The 21,244-nt window shown below is 38.4% G+C and overlaps 2 protein-coding genes across 2 annotated transcripts in view; one reads left to right on the top strand and one right to left on the bottom strand.

The window, feature by feature from the left end:
• Positions 1-859: 859 nt before the first annotated feature.
• Tubal3 (tubulin alpha like 3) lies at positions 860-17,144 on the bottom strand. Its single transcript, XM_058578667.1, has 4 exons — positions 16,917-17,144; positions 7,996-8,239; positions 3,405-3,557; positions 860-2,269 (listed from the first exon to the last, which is right to left on the bottom strand). Exons 1-4 carry the CDS (start codon positions 17,142-17,144, stop codon positions 1,329-1,331), a joined length of 1,566 nt encoding a protein of 521 aa, XP_058434650.1. The 3' UTR covers positions 860-1,328.
• Positions 17,101-21,244, top strand: part of Net1 (neuroepithelial cell transforming 1) — a 37,857-nt gene continuing 33,713 nt past the window's right edge. The window contains exon 1 of the mRNA XM_046442407.2: positions 17,101-17,270. Coding sequence (XP_046298363.1) covers positions 17,143-17,270 — 128 coding nt within the window. The 5' untranslated portion in view covers positions 17,101-17,142. The remainder of the gene's footprint in view (positions 17,271-21,244) is intronic.

The raw sequence follows: 21,244 nt of genomic DNA, 5'->3' as shown, positions 1-21,244 counted from the left end.
GTGGTCACTGGCCTCCGAGAGGACAAAGATTTCAGTTGAAAAATATACAATATGGTATATTGTCAAAGTGGCATTCTTGAGGGCCATTTCTTAGAATGATGATTTTGGAACAAGATAGAATCCCCCCGGGCAACTGTTACAAATGGAGGGCCTTACTTTACACTCAATTTTGTTGCGAACCTAAAACTCTTCTAAAAATTAAAGTCCCTTTTACAAATAATGGAGGGTCATTTCCTGGGTCCAAGTGGTATTAGCAAAAAAGAGGGTGGCATCCTTCTGGTTTGGGAAGTCTCACAAAACAACTGTGTTCCTGTAGCTGTGGCTTGAGCACTTACTACCTTCAGATGCCTACTTGGGCCAAAGTATATACCAGGTTGAGGTCAAGAGTGAACAACTGGAGGGCTAAGACTGCAAGCTAAACAGAACAGATAGATGAGGCTCCTGATGATCTGCCACAATCACTCCAAGAACAGTACCTAAGCCCAAGGACGCACCTTTGTAATATCTAATTCACCTTCATTTCCAATAGTAGTCAGACTAAACATCATGGTTTGTAAAAATCTCCCTGGCAGTTTCAGTGCATTCATAGCTATTGAGTCTATGGAACACTTTTGTTGTTTGAAATGAGACTGTTCAGTCCCAAAGAACTGATTTCACAGTGTTTTTTATAATGTCAGATCCCTGGATTACACCCCTCCCAGCCCCAGGGTTCTCCTTCAGCACCCTCTCCAGTGAAGCTCAGAATTTGCATTTCAACTAAACCAAATTTTATAAAGACCCAAGAGAATTCTGGTTTGTTTGAATGAAAAGCAAATGGAAACCTTAAAGCCCATGTTGGAAGGAAGGAAAAGAAACAGACTGAAAATATGTGTTATTTAATCAACAGACAAAATAGAGATACAGGGGAAATAACATTCACAATCAATATGAGTGTTTTTCCGCTTTAGGCACAGAAAAGGAAAAGCATAAACTTTAGGGTTTAATACTCTCTTAGTTAAAGGAAGCAAGAAGAAAGACCGGTTTCCATTCTAACATAAAAGCTAAAATTTAAAAAAAAAAAAAAAACAAAAAAAACCACCTAGACATGACCCAGTTCAAAAGACTCCCCAGAAGGCTCCTAGTCAGCAGAGATGAATTATACCATAGATAAGGAAATATACGTGCATTATCAATAAAGACCCATTTAATTTAGTGTGGAATTTAGGTTCTTGCTTCACTTGATTTCATTTTTCTTCTAGTATGGGAAACTCTAGCCACTAAGTATATAATGGCTTGAACAGAAAGCATGACATTTTAACTTCACATTGTTTCCACCAGTCCTGTTTACATCAGAAACTCAGCCCCACCTCCTCATAATCCTTTTCCAGAGCTGCCAGATCTTCCCTGGCTTCTGAGAACTCCCCTTGTTCCATGCCTTCTGTGATGTACCAGTGTAGAAAAGCCTTCTTGGCATACATGAGGTCAAACTTGTGGTCGAGCCGGTCCCAGGCCTCTGCAATTGCTGTGGTGTTGCTCAACATGCAGACAGCTCTCTGGACCCGGGCCATGTCCCCTCCGGGCATCACCACAGGTGGCTGATGGTTGATGCCCACCTTGAAACCAGTTGGACACCAATCTACAAATTGAACAGAGGTCCTCAACTTCATGGCTGCAATTGCTGCATTCACATCTTTAGGGATCACATCTCCTCGGTATAGTAAGCAGCAGGCCATGTACTTCCCAAGCTGAGGATCACACTTGACCATCTGGTTGGACAACTCAAAGCAAGCAGCAGTGATGTTGGGCACTGACAGATGCTCGTGGTAGGCTTTGTCAGCAGAGATGATGGGGGCAAAGGTTGTCATGGGGAAATGTATTCTTGGATAGGGTACTAGGTTGGTCTGGAATTCAATAAGGTCTATATTCAAGGGTCCTTCAAACCGAAGGGAAGCCGTAATGGAAGATACCACCTGACTTATCAGCCTATTGATACTTGCATAGGAGGGGCGTTCAACACCAAGTTTATGATGGCAGATGTCATAGATGGCCTCATTATCCACCATGAAGGTACAGTCTGAGTGCTCCATGGTAGAATGGGCGGTGAGGATGGAGTTGTAAGGCTCCACTACAGCAGTGGAGATTCTAGGGGCTGGGTAGACAGAGAATTCCAGTTTAGTCTTCTTGCCATACTCTACGGAGAGCTGCTCCATTAGGAGAGATGTAAATCCCGATCCAGTACCTCCTCCAAGGCTTCGGAAAATCAAGAATCCCTGAAGTCCACTGCACTGTTCTGCCTAGGAAAAGTGCATGCAATGTGAGAATGCAGCCAAATCAATGCACAACCGGAAGGCACAACAAGTTCCCCAAAACAAAGTCAACAAGTTTCAGAGAGGACTGGTTTACGTTTTAACTCCACAACAAGCATAGTTACTTTGGAGTATACCTAAGTGGTACTTCTGGAGTAGGGGAAGCTCTTTTGAGTTTTACTACAGGATGAGCATCCCAAGTTCAAAATCCCAAACTTTTTGAGTGTTAACATGAAGCTACAAGAGGAAAATTCCATACCTGATCTCATGGTGACAGGTTATAGCCAAAACATAGGGACACTGAAAATATTGTATAAAATTACCTTTAGCCTATGTATATAAGGAATAGATTAAACATAAATAAACTTTGTGTTTAGACTTGGGTCCCATCCCTGGAATGTCTCATTATATATATGCAAAACACTCTAAAATCTGAAAAAAAAAATATCCAAAATACTTCTAGTCCCAAGCATTTCAGATAAGGGATAATCAACCTATATAAGCAAAGCATAGATATTCTACCCTCTTTCATTAGCCTCTATGAGTGAATGTATTGGTAGATGATGAAAAGCAAGGCCTTTATCGGTAACAAAGAAAGTGATGAGCAAAATATTCTAGTGAAATAATGTTGCCCCCATAGTAGGTGAAGTACCTATCTCTTCTAAACCTTCCATCTACACTGCTGATGTAGCAGACATCACGTTACCTAATGATTGTGCCAAACCACCTACTCCAGACTTGGGTCCTTATGGAACAATGAGCTGTCAGTAACCAATCTCCAGGTGTAGGATCTGTGTCCTATAAATTTCATAAGCAGTGGTGACTTGGAAAATTATGTGCTTCAGAGTGCTTCAAAAGTCTCTGATAGCAAGATAAACCCTGCATTAGAAGCAAGGGTAGATGGGACCACCTAGTAAGTAAAAGCCTTCTGTCACCCTTCTTATGTAACAAGGTATAATCAAAACCAACACTGGGACCCTTTTCCAGGTCTGAGCACCCACAAAGACACCCAGATGAAAGGCTCGGGTGGCCATGGTGGTGCCTGTAGATAATGTTGGTGCATCCTACTACAGACCACCAGTGCCCAGGTATGGCCTGATCAGAGGAGAGAGGGGTCACTTGCCAGCTTTCTGATCCTCTCCAGCACAAGACTGATGATCTCGGAGCCCACAGAGTAGTGACCTCGTGCATAGTTGTTGGCAGCATCCTCCTTTCCGCTAACAAGCTGCTCTGGGTGGAAGAGTGAACGTAACTTTCCTGTACGGATCCCATCTGCAGGCGGAAAGGTAGTCAGTGCAGTTCAACTGTCAGCCCTTTGCTGATCCTCACAGGGCTCCATACTGTCCCCACCCTTTCCCCCAGTGTTGTGGTAAAAGAACAAACATACTTCAGAACTAGCGTTTCTTAATCTAGACAAAGGTAGAATCTTTTACATATAAGTTGAAAGTATATTTTCCACCATATACCCTGTATTATTTTCTTAAGGCTGCCATAACAAATTTGTCTTAAAACAACAAAAATTTATTTTCTAACAGTTCAGGAAGCCAAAAGTTTAAAATCAAGTTGTGGTTGGTTCCTTTGGGAGCCTCTAGGGAGAATCCGTTCTCTCTCTCTCTCTCTCTCTTTCTCTCTCCCTCTCTCTCTCTCTCTCTCTCTCTCTCTCTCTCTCTCTCTCTCTCTCTTTCTTTCTCTCTCCCTCTCTCTCTCTCTCAACTTCTAGTGACTTTTAACAATCCTTGGGTGGTAGCTGCCTCTGTCATACATGTCCTCTTCCTCTCTTTTTTCCTGTGGAAGACACAATTCTTTGACTTTAGGGCCTAACCCAATCCAACATAACCTCATCTTAACTAACTACATCTGCAAAGACTCCATTTACGAATATGGTCACATTCTGGGGTTCCAGGTAAATATTAGTTTAGAGGGGACACTATTCAACCCATTCATTACTCCATAATGCTTTAGAATTTTGAGACAAGTATTCCTCTCTAAAAATCGCCAACTATGTGCTGAAATAGAATGAAAAGTATACCAATCTAAATTATAATCAGTATTATTTATAAGAGATTTTAACAACAAAATCACGACAAACTCAAATGACCCTGTGACTCAAATGCAGGAAGGATGAATGCACAAAACAGTTTGTGAAAACCAAAAATATTCAGCTATCTTTCATTTTCCTCCATGAGTTTATCTGCGTCTTCAATCTACTAACAATAGAAAATTCTACAAAGAAAGAATATATTCTTGGATCAAGTCCTAGGTTGGTCTGGAATTCAGTGAGGCCGACATTGAAAGACATTTCTGTTTCAGTCAGCTTTTTCACCATTGTGACCAAAAGAGATGAAAAGAGAAATTTTAAAGAAAGAAAAGTTTATGTGGGGCTCATGGTTTCATAGGTCTTAGGACATGGATGGCCAACTTCATTGCTCTGAGTCAGGGGTGAGGCAGACATCAGGGCATAAGGGTGTGGTGGAAGAAAGCAGCTTCATGGCACCAGGAAGCAGAGAGAGCTCTCACTCACCAGGGACAAAACATAAACCCCAAAGGCATGGCCCCTAGAGCCACACTCTATCTGCCTACAGCCACTACCCAGTTAATCCATTCAAGTGCATTAATGCACTGAATAGGCTAAGGCTCTCATAACCCAATCATTTGGCTTCTAAACCTTCTTGCATTGTCTCACACATGAAATTTTGAGGGACAACTCAACTCTAAAAAGTTAGAATAACTTCCTACCCTTGCAACAATCTTATAATTTTCTTCAATCCATGCTATTTGTGTCATTATGTTGCACATAGCAGGTGCCAAGTACATTAATGAATAAATCTTGTGATTAATCTTTAAATTATGGTTCTAAATCTGCCTTTCTCCCAAATCTAAACTATTCACTGGCCTCTATTTCATATCAAATACAAATCAAACATCTTATTCATGGAGATTCCATGGTTTGCCTTCTAAGATTCCAATTGTAACATTTTTTCACCAATAGATTATGATACTTCTCTGCCATAAAAGAAATATTCCAGTTTAAGCCTCCTATAACTCCTGTACATTAACACCCTCCTCAGGTTCAAGCCAAAACAATATTCCCAAGCATCTGAATGTGTCTGTGGTCATGATTTCTTTTACTCTCACCCATGAATTATTGAAATTCCCCTGCCCATTCTTCAGAACTCAAGTGCAAGATCACTTTGTCCATGAAGTCTTTTCTAATCTCTTCCAAAAAGATAGGCTTTATGTCCTCATTTCCTTCTCTTTAAGGCTTTCCTTGTGCACACACATATAATATGCCCCTCCTCGTCTCCTTGCTTTATTTTTCTCCAGACCACTTATCATCATCATCGGAAAAACTGTTTACTGGGTGTTTTTCTTGGTCTGTACCTCACTTGAATGTTGTCTCCATAGAGACTGAGATACATGCACACACACACACACACACACACACACACACATATCCAATGTCAGGAACACTGCCTAGAATGTCTGAGGCACTCTTATTTGTTGAATAAAACAAGGAAAACCAATGCTTTTCCCCTAAATCCTGCAGCACTTTTCTTCTATCTCTGTCTGAACTGGCTCAGGACCCTGAAAATCATCCTCCCTGTGAGCTATGTCCTAGAGGACTAGGGAATTTCTTCCAATTGTTGCTGCTACCTTCCTGTCTTTTGACTTTCTCAGCTTCTGATCCTGGGCCTTAATCCTTCTATTTGCCTGGCATTTTTGATTAACAAAAGCTAAAATACCTGCTGTGATGTCCATGATAACTGGATTTAGCCTCTTCAAATCCACATTGCTCCTTCAACTACACTGACCAAAGTCCACTGAAAAACACATAATCCACTTTGCCTAGGTTCCTGGAACACTAGATTCCAGCTAAGGCTCACAGTTGCAAACTCCCCTTGGTCTTGCATAAAAATTTATATATTATCTTTAGGCATTTATAACTTGAATCACACTGTAACATAATTATTTATCTTAGCCTCCATACCAGTCTCATCTGGTGATTTTTTGTTTTTTGTTTTTTGTTTTGGGGGGGTGTTATGGGGCATTATGGGGTTTCTTTGTTTTATTTGGGGTTTTTTGTTGGTAGTGGTGTTTGGTGTCTTGTTTTGTTTTGTTTATTGGTTGGTTGGTATGGGAAATTTAACCCAAGGGTGCTTAACCCTGAACCACATTCCCAGCCCTTTTTATTTTTTGGTTTTGAGACAGGGTCTCACTAAGTTGCTTAGAGCCTCACTAAGTTGCTGAGGCTGACTTTGAATTTGTGATCCTCCTGCCTCAGCCTCCCAAGTCACTGGGATTACAGGCATGCACCACCATGACCAACTCATTTGTTCTTAAAGCCATCAGTAATTTCTTATTTTTTACTCTTTCACAGAATCTACAGAGTAATACTGAATTTATATATGGGTCTCTTGGCCTCAGCATTTCTAACCCACTCCTCTTAATAAAACATTCTGTTTTTTCATTTACAGTGACATCAATCAACCTGCCCCCATCAGTTTGTCACTTTTTTTGTCTCTGTTCTTACAAGGAAATCAACTCCAATCTAGTGTGAATGGCCTCTATTTTTATATTACAGGCAGATTATATTCTACAAAAATATTTCCCATTGTACATGTGCTTCTAGAATCTCACCAATCTTGCATGTAGGTAGGGTTCATTCATATGCTCCCCCCCCCACCCTTGTGGATTTTTGTTAACTACCTCAACCCATGCAGAATAGATAAAGTGACACTGTATGACTTCCTGGGCTACGTGATAAAAGTGCCGTGGTCTTCTCTCTTATTCTCATGTGATGCTTGCACTCAGAACCCAGCCACCATGCTGTGAGGAAGCCAAAGCAGCCCACAGAAAGCCTACATCTCAAAGAGTAACCAAGGCCCTACCTGCATGCTTGGCCTACATCTCAGCCTACAACCAGCACCAACTTGCCAACCATGTAAGTGAGCCTCTTTCAAAGTAGATCCCCTTTTTCCAAGCTCCCATCTGAACCTCCCTGGCTGGTACCCTGTGGAACAAAGAGGAGCTGTCTTCTCTGAGCCCCACCAAGTTGCAGATTCATGAACAACATAGTGATTATAACCCTAAACCACCGAGTTTGAGGGTATTTATTATACAGGAACAGATAACTGACACACAATCTCAAACCCAAATCTACCCTGCTCTCTAGTTGTTTTCCATGTCAGTATAAACTCTTCTCTCTCCAATATTTCTCTAGCCCCATTTCTCTAGCCCTCAAGAGTGTTTTCCCAAGATACAACAAAGTCTATCATTACTAATCATAAATTGGTATTGATTTCCCCCCCCCATAATTTGAATATTTATTTGGTTCCTTGCTGCTTTGAAATTATCTTCAAATATTCTACTCTTGATAAGCAAAATAATGACAAACTTTTAAATTCTTTGCCAGTAGCTGCAGGCAGCAGGCTCACAAATCCAGGAAAAATTCAGTGTTCTATTACAATACATGAGCAGACAAATTAACAAGGTTTTAATTAGTTTCATCACATACATAAAAAGACCTAGTCTCCTCTTTGGGTATGTTTGTCATGTTCATCACCCTAAATGGCTATCAAATGAGGCTCTAAATTTGGAAAAGGTTTATATGATTCTGTTCAGATGGCTTAGTACAATCTCATGCTCTGCCCATTTGATTTGTTTGATTGTGGACCTGGTGAAGTACACTAGAACATAAACCTTATGTTACCTATAACAGTTGGTTCCAAGTCCATGAACAGTGTTCTGGGCACATGCTTCCCAGCCCTCGTCTCATGAAAGAAGGTATCAAAAGATGCATTCATGTGCTTCATTTTAGAATTTTCCAACTGATTCTGTTGACTGTCAAGAACGATGCCATCTGGCTGGATTCCATGTTCCAGGCAATAGAGTTCCCAACAAGCATCCCCAATCTGGGCGCCAGCTTGACCAATGTGAATGGAAAGGCACTCCCTCTGAAATAAGCCACAGTGAGTTAGAACTGGACAAGCACTCAGGCCATGAGCACCGCACCGTTGCTCAGCACTTCTAACTACAGATGAATCAAGCTAAAGCCCACAGATAAATATCTTCTGATGATAATCAAAAGTGTCCTATGGAAACCAAAGACCAGAGTTCATAAGCTAGACTTCAGAGACAACTGAACCATTGGCTTAAATGCTATTAGAAAGTTTATTTCAACAATATAAATTAAGCACCTATTGTACATTGAGTTAAAACTCAGTTAAGAATACATATAATCTATGAGTATGTGTATGTACACATGTGAGCATGCATGGGGAAATGGGTATGTGTATGTGTATGCATAGTATGTGAGTGTTGGTGTCATACCAACTCACCCAGAAAAAAATTTAGCTAGTTATTGTAAAGGAATAAAACCAAAATCAATTTTCAACCTAATCAGGTATTATAAATCATCACAGACAAATAAAAGAGGTTATCTTTTCAGACCTTGAAATTTTATATTTATTGTGCATATTTGCTCTATATAAGAAATAATAGTCTAAGCTAAAATTAGTAGAAACTTTGCCAAGGACAAAATATAATAGCTTTATCAATCCCAAAATGTAAAACTTCTATACCATAACAAATTGATATATATAAATATGTATTGTATAAAGGGCTATGTATAAATTAATTGCATATACCCTGATTTTTTTAAACTCTTAAGACATATGCTAGACAAATAGGCAAGTGGCATAAACAAATGAATTACAAAAGAGAGGTCCTGAAAAACAAAGATTTTGGCATTCATAATATTATAATTTATAATGGTGAAAACCAAGAACCAATCTGCTCAACCATCTACTCAATCTACTTGCGTTCATCTATTGCCAGATATTTATTTAAAGAATTTTACTTCAATCAAAGAGCATATCATATAATTCTTAAATATTTACCAAAAAAAATAATATGTGGAAAATGCTTAAGATAAAAAATCAAGTACAAAGCATCTGAGACACATTATTATATTTATGGGGTATGATGCTCTATCCATTTTTAAAAAGGCACAGAAAATGAATGCATCAAGATATTAATCCTAGTTACATCTGGATAGTAAGTAATTTTTTTCTTATCTAAACCTACTATTTTCTTCTCACCAGCTTCCATCCCATTTTTTAAATCAAACAACTTTTTTAGTAATTTAAGCAGGCAAAATTATTTACTTTTTTGAGATGAAAAGAAAAGGTTAAATCCCAGAAATCTAAAGTCACAGCAATTGCTGATTTTAATATTGCTACATTTTGATTGCCAGTGGTCCTAGAACAAGTCCTTGTCAGAGAGATAAGGAGGAGCCTCTCTTCCAAATCATCAGGCCCTTCAAGCTGTCTGCTGACCTGGTCAGCCGAGGGGCAACCCTGAGCTGCTCCATAACTGCACTGTCTCAAAGTCAGATTCCACTATAAAAAGACCTTGGACCTCCCCATCAATAACTGGCCATGGTCAACCCAGACCTCTTCTCATAGGAGAGAGCAAGTTCTGACCAGCCACACCCCTGCAATCTGACTTGGACTCTGTTCATGCTCAGCAGCCTCAAAACCTTGTACTTTGGGTCTTGGATTCAGGAGGCATAATGCAGCCTTCTTCAGGAGAAGTCCAAGCTACGTGTTTAGGAGAACTTCCTTCTTGTTTCTTCTCTGTGTAACTGTCAGTCTCACGATAAAGGCTGAGAACTTAACTTTGAAAACACCTTCCTTAGAACTTGTATTCCTACTTCTATTTTGGTAGATAAAAATCAAAACAACACATTCCATTGCAAACATTCTTCAAATGCCTTTATCTGCAAAGAGTTTTCATTCCTCTCCCCACCTGACAGACTATAAATGCTATGACTACATTAGCTACTGTAATCAGATCAAAGCTTTATTTCCCCAAATTTAAGTTAAAATTGAGAAAGGGGAAGAGAGTGTTCATTGTTTACACATCGTTAGAGTCTCTTAATCAGTAAAGTTTACATGTACATTTCTCTCACTAACTCTTCCGCAGCTGTCCATCATCCTGTCCTGTATTCCACCCAAATGAGGTCGTGGCTCACAGGATTCACAGTAAAAATAATCATTAACAAAAAAAATTCATCACTGCTCTTCATGTGGTTCAAACAGAGTAATACTGTCCTTTTGTAACTCAGCAGGAATCACTTGGTTCAACAAGCCCCTTGCTTGGCTTTAGAGGAAGCTGGGTTTATAAGAGAACTGGGTCCAGGGGTGTAGAAGACCATGTTCACCTTAGTCTTCTCTTATCCTCTCCCTCCTGCTAAAATACTAGTCACAGTATGAAACACTGTAAGACTGCAAAATGTCCACAAAATCTCAACACTGACAGGTCGCAGCACACCAATGAATGCTGCTACCCAGCTTATTTGAATTACTAGGAAAGCATAATTTTTAATTAAACATTTAAGATTGAGATCACTGTTGATTCATATGCAGTTTAAAAAAAAATGACACAAAAAGATTTCATGTACCTCTTAGTCATTTGCCCTCTGAGGAAATATCTTGCAAAACCATAGTAAAACATCACCCCAGAATAATAGCATTTATAGTTAAGATACAGAACATTCCATTACTAGACATATTCCTCTTGTTGGAAGGCATAATTCTTGAGAGAAAAAAATTAACAAATTGTAAAATGCTGGAGAGAGAGTACAACAGATAATTAGAGATGAAATCAGTTTTAAAGATTGCTTTGATTAAGGACAAAAAAATTCTAAGATACTTAAAATTACATCCATAGAAGAGATTACAGATGAAGTGGGCCTTAGAAGATGGTTCCCAAATAGGAAAGACAGGGAAATGCATCTGACATAGCTTTCCTATGTACATATATGAATACACCATAGTCAGTCTCAACATCGTGCACATCCACGGGACTGGGATCCTGATTAGAGTAAGATGTACTCCATGTTTGTATAAATATATCAAAATAGACTCTACTGTCATGTAAAACTAAAAAGGACAAAAATTTTTTAAAAGATGGTCTCAAAACAGAATTATTGTAAACACAATATTCATTATTATACTCAAAGAAATGGAGAGCAAAGAAAGTGTCTGTGCACTTTACCCTGCCACGCATTTATGATCCTAGCAATAGTAGCCTGGGTCTGAAGTCCCCAGAGACTCCAAAGCATAAATGGAAATTAAGCAATTGATTTCTACAGAAAAATAAGCATAGTGGTTCAAAAACAAACGTAAAAACTAAAGGAGAGTTTCTTGCTTCAGTGCTTTAATACAGCAGTGAAGGATTGCAAACCAACCTACCTTCACATTGAGAGAAGCAAAGCTACAGATGAACAGATTACAACCTATTCAAATCTGCTCCCAACGTCGAATGGGTACTGAAAGAAACAAATGTCTATTTTAAAAGTTCTTCTCTTGTAGTAAGACTTTACTGAGAAATTTGGGTGGAGGAAAAGATGAGTAAAATTTGCCTCAGCACCAAATCAGCACTGTCAACAATGTGCAGGTACCAAGCCACTTACCATGCTGATCTGCACTTGCCCCTACTGCCCAGTGGTAATGATTGAGGAGCAATCATTTCTATCTACACTTTAATCACAGGACCCGGAAATGACTCCACCTGAGGGCTGCAAACTTTCTTCACTTAAAGCAGTACCGTCTCTTTTTAGTTCTACACTTCTCTGGTCTAAAATTGACTGTGATGGGTTTAAACGACCTGTGATAAAGTTTGTGCCAATTGCAGGTGAGTTAATGACAGCTTATCACAATCTGCTTTCATCACACACCTATGCTGAAAATAACAAGCATCTTTAAAAATTCTCCTCTTGGGTTATGAATTCATTAACCATTGATGGGGAAAAGAAAGAGTATAAGCAAATTTGCTGTGATAGCAAATCAACTTTTCTTATTACCTGAGTGCTTTTTGAATAGCTTCTCTTCAACAAGAGTCAAAAGATCCTAAATACATAGAGCAAACCAAAAACTGTCTACCTCCCACTCATGCATGTCCACCATCATGTGATGTTTTATTAATTGCATTAAGTTCAGAAACATTTTAAGTGATTTCTCTCTTTATATATTTGTTACAACTTCCTTTATATTCTGCCATATGGTCCATTTTTGAAAATGTTTCATGAATGCCTGAAAAGAATGTGTTTTAGACAGGTAAGATCAATAAATAGATCTATTAAGTCCAACTGATTTATTGTGTAGTTCAAATTTTCAGTATCAATTATTTTAAAAGATATGTCAAAATTTATGCTATGATTATGGATTCATCTACCATTTCTTTTTCTGTCAAATTTTGCTTGATGTATTTTGAGACTATGTCATCAAGAGCATATAAATTTTAAATTAATATTTTCTGTGGAACTGAAACATTATTTTGAATCACCATTGGTACTAATAATTTTTGCTTTAAAATCTCTGTGATAAAATATTAATATCACTATTTAAGTATAGTTTTTGAATAGTATTCAAACACTTTCTTTTTGTACTCAATAATATATGTGTGCCTCTTGCAATTATTTGAATGGCATTTAGAGAAAACATTGAGGTCTTCTTTCTTTTTTTTTTTTTTTTTTTGGTGCTTGGGGTTGAACCCAGGGCCTTATGCATGTGAGGCAAGCACTCTACCAACTGAGCTATATCCCCAGCCCAAAGTCTTCCTAAGAAAGAAGAAATTTCTGCTGTGTGTTACAACTTCTGTTTCAGCACCAACTCAAAAATTTTCCAGCCTGCCTGCCTGCCTTTGGGATCTCAGACTCTATAGACCTAAGCATCCATAAGCATGGAAACCAATTCCTTGAAATAAATTTATATATATATATATATATATATATATATACACACACACACACACACACACACACATATATATATACCTACATACATACACACACACACACACACACGCACGCACTACTGGTTCAACAACACTTGGTAGCTGTCCTTAGGTCTTGAAAAAATGAAAAAATTTCCATGTGATAAAAATGTGGCGTTTATAATTAGGATTCCCTTTCTTTTCAAAGTTTCTTCCTGAAATATTACTCAGTGAATGGGTCAGTCAATCCACTTGCCAGTTCGCTGGCTAAGAAAGAAAACCTTGTCAGCAAGGAATTTTTTTGTTTTCAAAATTATTTTGATCGATATTCTGAGGTTTCTGAAGTTCTCTTTGAAAATACTCTTTTGGCAACCCTGGAAGCCACCAAAATCACTGTCTACTATTATTCCCTCCCATCAAGCCAAACCCTTTCCTTTTCCTCCTCCATCCTTCCTTCCCACTAGGAACACAATTCAGCCTTTTAAATCTTCTGTGATCTCTTAATAAGATCATATAATCATAAAAAAAAATTCAGTGTACTTCTGATCAATAGTGCCTTCTCTGGTCACACATTTATATTGTTAACTTTTATTCACCTTCTCTCAACCAACAGCTAATATCCCATCTCTGGAATTTTAGTTTTCCTCATTGAAATATCTGAAAGCAGACCAATACAGTAATTACATGATAGGTAGGTAGGTAGGTAGATAGATAGATAGATAGATAGATAGAAGAAATAGCCACACGTGATAGATTTTAAAAGATAACAAACCTGATTTCAAATATACTGCCTTATTGTGCCTATACATCATACACTTCTGTTTCTCAGAGAAAACTGAAATTTTTCCTTGAAGATAATTACCATAAAGGTGACCTTCCCATTGGTAGCATAAGAAAAATAATAGGTCCGGTATCTTTAAAGCATTCTAATTCTGATGTTTCTGCAAATATGAATCTGAAGATTTGATGAAAGAACTGAAGTATCTAAAATGCAGAGTGGTAAATCAGATTGTTGGGATGGCAGAAGAAAAGGGAAGTAATGGGCATTTCCAGTATTTTCCCTATGAAGCCCAAGTTATATACAGCTGGCACAAACTAGTATAAGCTTACTGGTTGTTAGAAAAAAATAATAAATCACTTTTGTACTAGTTGTAACTACTTTTCTGGGTCCCCTAAGTTCGCCCCACCTGTCCCAGTCCCACCCCACCCCTTGGGGCCTCCCCTGCCCCACAATCCAGAAACTAAAGAGTGCCTGGCTCAATATCTGGCTCAGTGTTATCCTAAAAGTCCAGCCTCCAGGGCCCTCAACAGCTTCTCCTAGGAATCCCAGGTGGTAAGGAATGCCCACTCAATCTTAGGCAGTCCAGGAGGTACCACTGAGCACATCAGCCAAGTACTCTGCCTAGGCACACGAACTCCCACCATTGTGTATCTCCCCAGCATGGCAGGCTCTGGCAGCCCAATGACGAACACCAGATTCTGACCTCCCAGACCCATAGCCATCTAACTCTGCTGGCAGTATCTCAGGATACTGTCACATGGTTTTGTACAGGAGCTGTAACTTTCACTACAGGCATCGAATTCTACCTCCATTTTATGGATGAATTTTTAATACCCACTCAATTCCCACCCTTCACTTGTAACAACTTGAATTTTGTTCATGGCATTGAAGCTAAGGCAGCATAGGTCTGACTATGCCGATGATTCTTCTAAAGGCATATTAACTCACTGCAGTACTATAAGTATAATTATCATGACCCTTGCCCCCCATAAACATTTTACAAGGACACTGATAGGCAGGGAAGTTGTTTAAACCTTGAGTAGGTAAGCCAGGATTTGAATCACTACTTCCTGAGAACCACATATTTAACTATTGGACTACAATGTCTTCCATTTGGCAGAAGCAATTAAGTTTGACATAACTAAAAATTAATCTAATAAACATTTTTATAACAATAATAAAGATACTAAATTTATTTTTTATTTTTAAAATTATTACATCATATGTATTTATACACATGCGCATATACACACATTCATTCTCTTGAGTGTAATTGCTATGAATTTATCAAAAGAGTATTCAAAACAAAAAGAAAAAATTATTGATGACCTAAAGAGAAATTTCCTGATTATTAAGACTACTAGTTCCTTAATAGGAAAGTCTTTGTTCATAAATTTATTTCATTTCTGTATGTAATTTCAAGCTCCATTTAGCTAGTAATAATAGTGGCAAACAAAACATTACACCAAAATCAACAAATAATTAGAAAATTATTGGATTGGATTTGATAAATGCTTTGCACTATAAAATATATATCACTTGATCAGCAGTATTGTAAAACTAGTGTTTAATTTATCTAAGGAATAGATTTTATCATTATTTATTACATATTAATTTATATTAGTGTGCTAGTTGTTGAATCTATTTAAAATTAATCTGCCTAACAATTTCAATCACATGCATATGGCTAAAAATTTTGGAAATCCTCCAAGAGAATATTTCTAAATCTATGATCATTAATCGACACTTAAAGAAATCTTTAAGTGTCGATTAATGATCATCTTTAAGTGTCGATTAATGATCATAGATTTAGAAATATTTAACAACTAGCACAGTGATTGTTACAGGTTCCAAAAGGATGGGCCACCTCTCAATACACCACCAAAACCAGTTTTAGGACCTGCAGAACTGAAGACAAACTCTGACTTCCAAGGATCTCACCTGTTCCTGTGGGTAAATATGTGGTTTCGTCCAAATATCTGCATCCTATAAAGCTCTATCTGGGATTACAGTCTGTATTATTATGTTGTAACTGTACTAAAACAGTACTTCCTTCTTTAATTTTGAGGGAAGAGTAGGTGGGGTAAAGGTGTTTATTAGTGAAGGATATCCTACTCCCTAACTTCTTATCCTTTTCAAACTAAAGCATTTTACCCTTGGGTTGTAAAGGTAATACAAGTTCAGTATCTCACTCTTTTCAAAAAAGTATTCAACATAAGAAAGTAAAATTTAAAATGTTTTAAATGCCCAAAAGTCTGATACCTACAGACATCTTCATACACTATGTAATATTTTGCAATTCATGACTCTGAATATACTGAATACACCTTTATGTTCCATGTTTTTTACTGAAAATTACAATGTATTATTCTATTACACGTCCCAATTTTTTTTATTGGCTGAAAATATTATTTCCAGTAGATGAGCCAGAATTGGCAATTTTCCTATCATTGTTTGGTTTAGTTGTCTTTAATTTTTCTATTATAACAACAATGCCATTAATATATCTTCATGTACAGATAATTTTATTTCTTAGGATAAATTCCAAGAAATGGATTTATAATGCCAAATAAGAGAAAATTTTTAAAGACTTTAACACATGCAGTACAATATTTAAAATCAAAGAACATGTTCATTTGTTTCACAATTGTCTTCTTGAGAAGGTCCTTTATTTTATTTACTAGTTCCTTTAGCTGCCTTCTTAGACGCAGAGAAGTCACAGTCTCCTAGCATAGGGCTCATAACTAGATTTCACTGGTTTCTTAGAAACAGCCCGGGTTTCCAAAGACAGTTCCATGATCTTTGGCAATTGGGGATATATCTCACAAGAATAATTTAGTATAGTCAATAACCAAGCTTCAGTATAGGTCATTACTTATAACCTCTATCCTCCCTAAACGCTAATGAAGATCTAGTGACCTGAAATGCTTCCAGTCCATTTGCCTTGGACTGCAGTAAAAGTCCTAATAAACAGTGAAAGAAGTACTAGGGGATTGAGAAATACAGTCGGAATGAAAACCAAACTTTCCCAACTCCCCTCCAGTCTTTCTTCTCTCCCTTTCCCTGGGCGCCTTCAGGTCTGGCAGAGAAGGGGGCGGGACTCCACGTCCCCTAGCAACCACCGCCTGCTCCTGATTGGGTGATCGCTGCGCAGCCGCCATTTTCAAATCCCCGGATGATGGTGGTGGTGGCGGCTTTCTAACAGGCACTTGCTGCCTCATAGAAGCGGCGGGCACTGTGCCCGTGCCTGTCGGTCTCCCGGGCACCCGGCCACCGCCCCACCCCCTCTTCCACGACATGGAGCTAGAGCCGGCGGCTCAGAAGCAGCCTCGGCCGCGAAGGCGAAGCCGCCGGGCCTCCGTACTCAACGGGGATGGCGCCGCGGGTCCTTCGGCCGACACCCCCCGGCCAGAGCTGGACGGGAGGTGAGTGCGGGGTCCCGGGGAGGATGTGGGCCTAGGCCGGGGATGGAGAGCGCGGGGACCGGGGTAAGGACGGGCAGGGCACGGGTTCCCGGGGGCCGAGTGCGGTGGGCAGCCCGAGCGACTGAGGGCTCGGCCTGGAGCTGACGTCCGTGAGGCCCCGACTGCGGCTGCCCAGCCCTGCGAGGAGGGGCGGGCTTGTTGACACTCTCCTCCTGGCCCTTCCCAGAGGCAGAGGAATAGCCACACTGGTTCTGTGCTCCACAGCCGATTGGTCATGGGCTGCAGATGCTCCGACCAAAACTCTCACGGAGTTTGAACCTAAAAGCGAGTTTTTCAATAAAATGTTTTTCGGAAGCCAGAATCCTTCTTTGCACGTCGGAGTCTGGAAAGGGTAGACCCTAGACTGGGGTTTCAGAAAGCTGTATCTGGAAGAGGAGTCATGTAAAAAATAATGAAGACGTTGCTTTCCATTGCAATGCGGTTGGTTCCAATTACAAAATGAATGACCTTGTTTGAGTTGCTTACTATCTCTTAATGTCTCTGCACAGTGCATTATATTAGTACCCAAGGGCCTTGTGAAATTTAGTGAATGTAAAGTGCTTAGAATGTGCCTGTACACAAAAAGCTGTCAAATAAATGTTAACTTACTTGTCCTGTTGACTGTCATCTGTCTGGTTTTTATCTGTAAAAATAGTAATTCCTGTCTACTCCATCTTTTCAGAAGTCCCTGTTGTTCACTGAACATTATTTTAGATAAACTACAGTCCTTTATATAACTTACATTCCCGTCAGGATATGTCAATCCCTTGGATATGTCAATCCCTTTTTGAGAAATAGGGAGGGAAAAAAAAAAAAAAAAAAAACCTAGTTTCAGCAACAAGATGTTGATAAGCCCATTGTAAGTTACTCTGCAAAAAGCTAGAGTTCTTCACTCAAGCTGATATTTATTTATTTGTTTGTTTGTTTATTGGTTTCAGATGTTGAACCCCTGGGGAGTACTTAACCACCAAGCTACATCCCCCATCCTTTTTATTTTTTAAGACAGGGTCTCTTAAGTTCTTAGGCTGGCTTTGAACTTATGATCCTCCTGCCTCAAGCTGGTTTTTACTTGAAGTTTAGGATGAACTTTATCTGAATATATCTTTCTGAAACCTTCTCTATACCAATTATAGCCTATCATTAAGAAGTAGTGAAAGAGCAGAGAAAAAGAAGCTACCATCTCTTGAGACTAAGAAATAGAAGAACCAGGAAAAACTAGTTCAGGGAAAGTAAAATTTAAAAAATATATATCTACTGGAGGCAGTATTAAATTCATTCATTCAGTATTACTACTGAATACCTACCTGGTATTGGACATTGTTGTAGATAATGGGAATTCTACTGGGGGAAAAAAAAAAAAACAGATGAAATCCTTTCTTTTGTGCAAGTTGGTTGGGGGACAAAATAGTAATCAAATATATAAAATATCAGGTGGTCACATAAAGTGAATCAGGCATGGTAGGAAGACTAGAGTTAGGAAGAGGGTAGTTTGTTATTTCTAAAAGATCACAAGGAAAGTCTCTGATGATAATAACAAAATTGGAGCAAAGACTGAAGGAAAGACCTAGGCCATGCAGTATTTGGGGGAAGAGTATTCTAGACAGAAGAACAGCAAGCGCAGAGATTTTGAAGTAGAATTCTATTGGGTGTGTTCAAGTAACTTCAAAGAAAACAAGGTGTTTTAGTTGGCTTTTTCGCTGCTGCAACTAAAAGACTGGACTAGAACAATTGTAGAGAAAGAAAAGTTTCTTTGAGGGCTCACGGTTTCAGAGGTCTCAGTCCATAGACAGCCTGTTCCATTCCTCAGGGCTTGAGGTAGGCTGAATATCTTGGCAGAAGTGTGGTGGAGGAAAGTAGTTCATATAATGATCAGAAAGCAGAGATAGACTCCTCTGGCCAAACACAATATATACCTCAAAAGCATGCTCTTAGGGAACCATCCTCTCCAGCTACACCCTACCCCTCTTCAGTCTCCACCCAGTTAATTCATCATTGGATTAATTTACAGATTGGATTAAGGCTCTCAGCCCAATTATTTCTCCTCTAAACCTTGCATTGTCTCACACCTAAGCTTTTGGGGGACATCTGACATCCAAACTATAACACAGGGTGACTAGAGTTGAGTGAAACAAAGTGAGGAATGATAGATGAGGTCAGAAAGATGACTGGGGCTAGATCATGGAGTAACTGGTGGACCATTGCTAAATTTGATTTAGCCAATTGGGAAATAAGCGGAAACAATGTGATATATATTTTTAAAGACTCACTCTATTATGTAGCAAAGATGGAATTACAAAAGACCAATTAGGAGGTTATTGCAGTTGATACAACATGTGAGCATGAGAGGTGGTGAAATGTGTTTATATTTGGGGCATAGTCAAGGAACAACAAAGTTTTTTTGATTAAAAGCTGGAACAAGGCATTTTAATAAAAACGTCTTCTGAAATAAATTATAATTCATGTCACTTAATAATATGAAGATATAATATGATAAATGATAAAAGATTATGTGGATGACAGGCTCTCTTTCCTATATAAGTGCACAGATTAGACTTTTAAAAACGCTGCTCTAGAAAAGTGCTATTATATAACTACATAGAGAGCCATCTGTGAGGAGTGGGTTGAGAAGCAGCAATTAATGATCTCAAAAGATTATTTTTAATCTAATACAAATATATGTTACAAAGTAGCATTCACAGTGGCACTTAAAATATTTAATAAGCGTTTCCTTTTGGGTATAGGACAAGTATTAAGAAAAATTACAAATCAAAGCTATTAATACTTTTTATCACACAGAAATAACTATACTGACCTCAGAAAGGTATTTTGGTTTTGTTTTGTTTTGGGGGGGTGGGGTTTGGCATAGGGGATTTAACCAGAGGGGCGTTTAACTACTGACCCACATGTCCACCTCTGTTTATATTTTATTTTGAGACAGGTTACTAAATTGCTGAGGCTGGCTTTGAACTTGTTGTCCTTCTGCCTCAGCCTCCTGAGCTGCTGGGATTACAGGTATACACCACCATGTCCGGCTCGGAAAGAGTTTGATGTCTAAAAGTTGGAAAGAAAAATAGCTCTTAAGAATTCTTAAGACATTAACGAACGGAAAAACATTTCCAAGTCAATGGTAGATTCTTTCCAGTATTATCTGTAATCAGCTTTACAGTAATGCTATTTTCCCCCATTTTAATAATAAGCGTCTATTTATTTTGAATTCCTATGGAAAAAAGAAACCTAAAAAACAAATTATGTCCAGAAAGCATGTGTGACAGTGCCAGACTTCCAAAAATCTTGGAAAGACACACATTTTTTTTATAGAAGGCAGACTCAAAATCTAGTATCTATTTTAAATTCTTATGGGAAAATTTTTTCAATTTCATAAGACTTTAAGATTACAAGTGGCCTTTTTATAGGCCCCACAGGACATTCCACTTAAAAAGTGGGGGAGAGGGTTTAAAAGATTGAAATGTAAGCTAGAAGTGATAGTCCTTCATCTTTTCGAAAATTTCTATCCATATATACAAATATTTTTGTCCATATATTGAATATATTTTTAAATATACCCAATAATAAAATTGAAGTAAAAAAATAATACATTAAGGGCTGGGGATGTGGCTCAAGCGGTAGCGCGCTCACTTGGCATGCGTGTGGCCCGGGTTTGATCCTCAGCACCACATACAAACAAAGATGTATCCACCGAAAACTAAAAAATAAATAAATAATGATAATAATAATAATACATTAAGGAACTAGCGTGGTTCATTACATATTGAAGTCATAAAATAATACATTAAGGAACTATTGTGGTTTATTACATTTTTTTATTTAATGCCACTGTGATTTCCCTTGACTCCAACATGCTTTCTTTAATATTATTTGATGGGTTTCTGAACAATGTAAATTATTTTTGCATTAACTAGTTTTAATACAAATGA

Source organism: Marmota monax, unplaced genomic scaffold (assembly GCF_021218885.2).
Source record: "Marmota monax isolate L192 unplaced genomic scaffold, Marmota_monax_Labrador192_F-V1.1 WCK01_AAM20220418_F8-fsc00072, whole genome shotgun sequence".
NCBI classification, from domain to species: domain Eukaryota; kingdom Metazoa; phylum Chordata; class Mammalia; order Rodentia; family Sciuridae; genus Marmota; species Marmota monax.
This window is presented reverse-complemented; position numbering and strand designations above follow the sequence as displayed.

Bases quoted from the DNA above. Each gene is read 5' to 3' on its own strand.
- Tubal3 (XM_058578667.1), bottom strand. From the start codon at position 17,144: ATGTCGTGGAAGAGGGGGTGGGGCGGTGGCCGGGTGCCCGGGAGACCG. The intron at 8,240-16,916 runs GCGCCCAGGGAA...GGCTTATTTCAG, and splicing joins CTTCTCTGCCAGACCTGAAG to AGGGAGTGCCTTTCCATTCA. The intron at 2,270-3,404 runs GTGACCCCTCTC...TTTCCTAGGCAG, and splicing joins GAGGATCAGAAAGCTGGCAA to AACAGTGCAGTGGACTTCAG.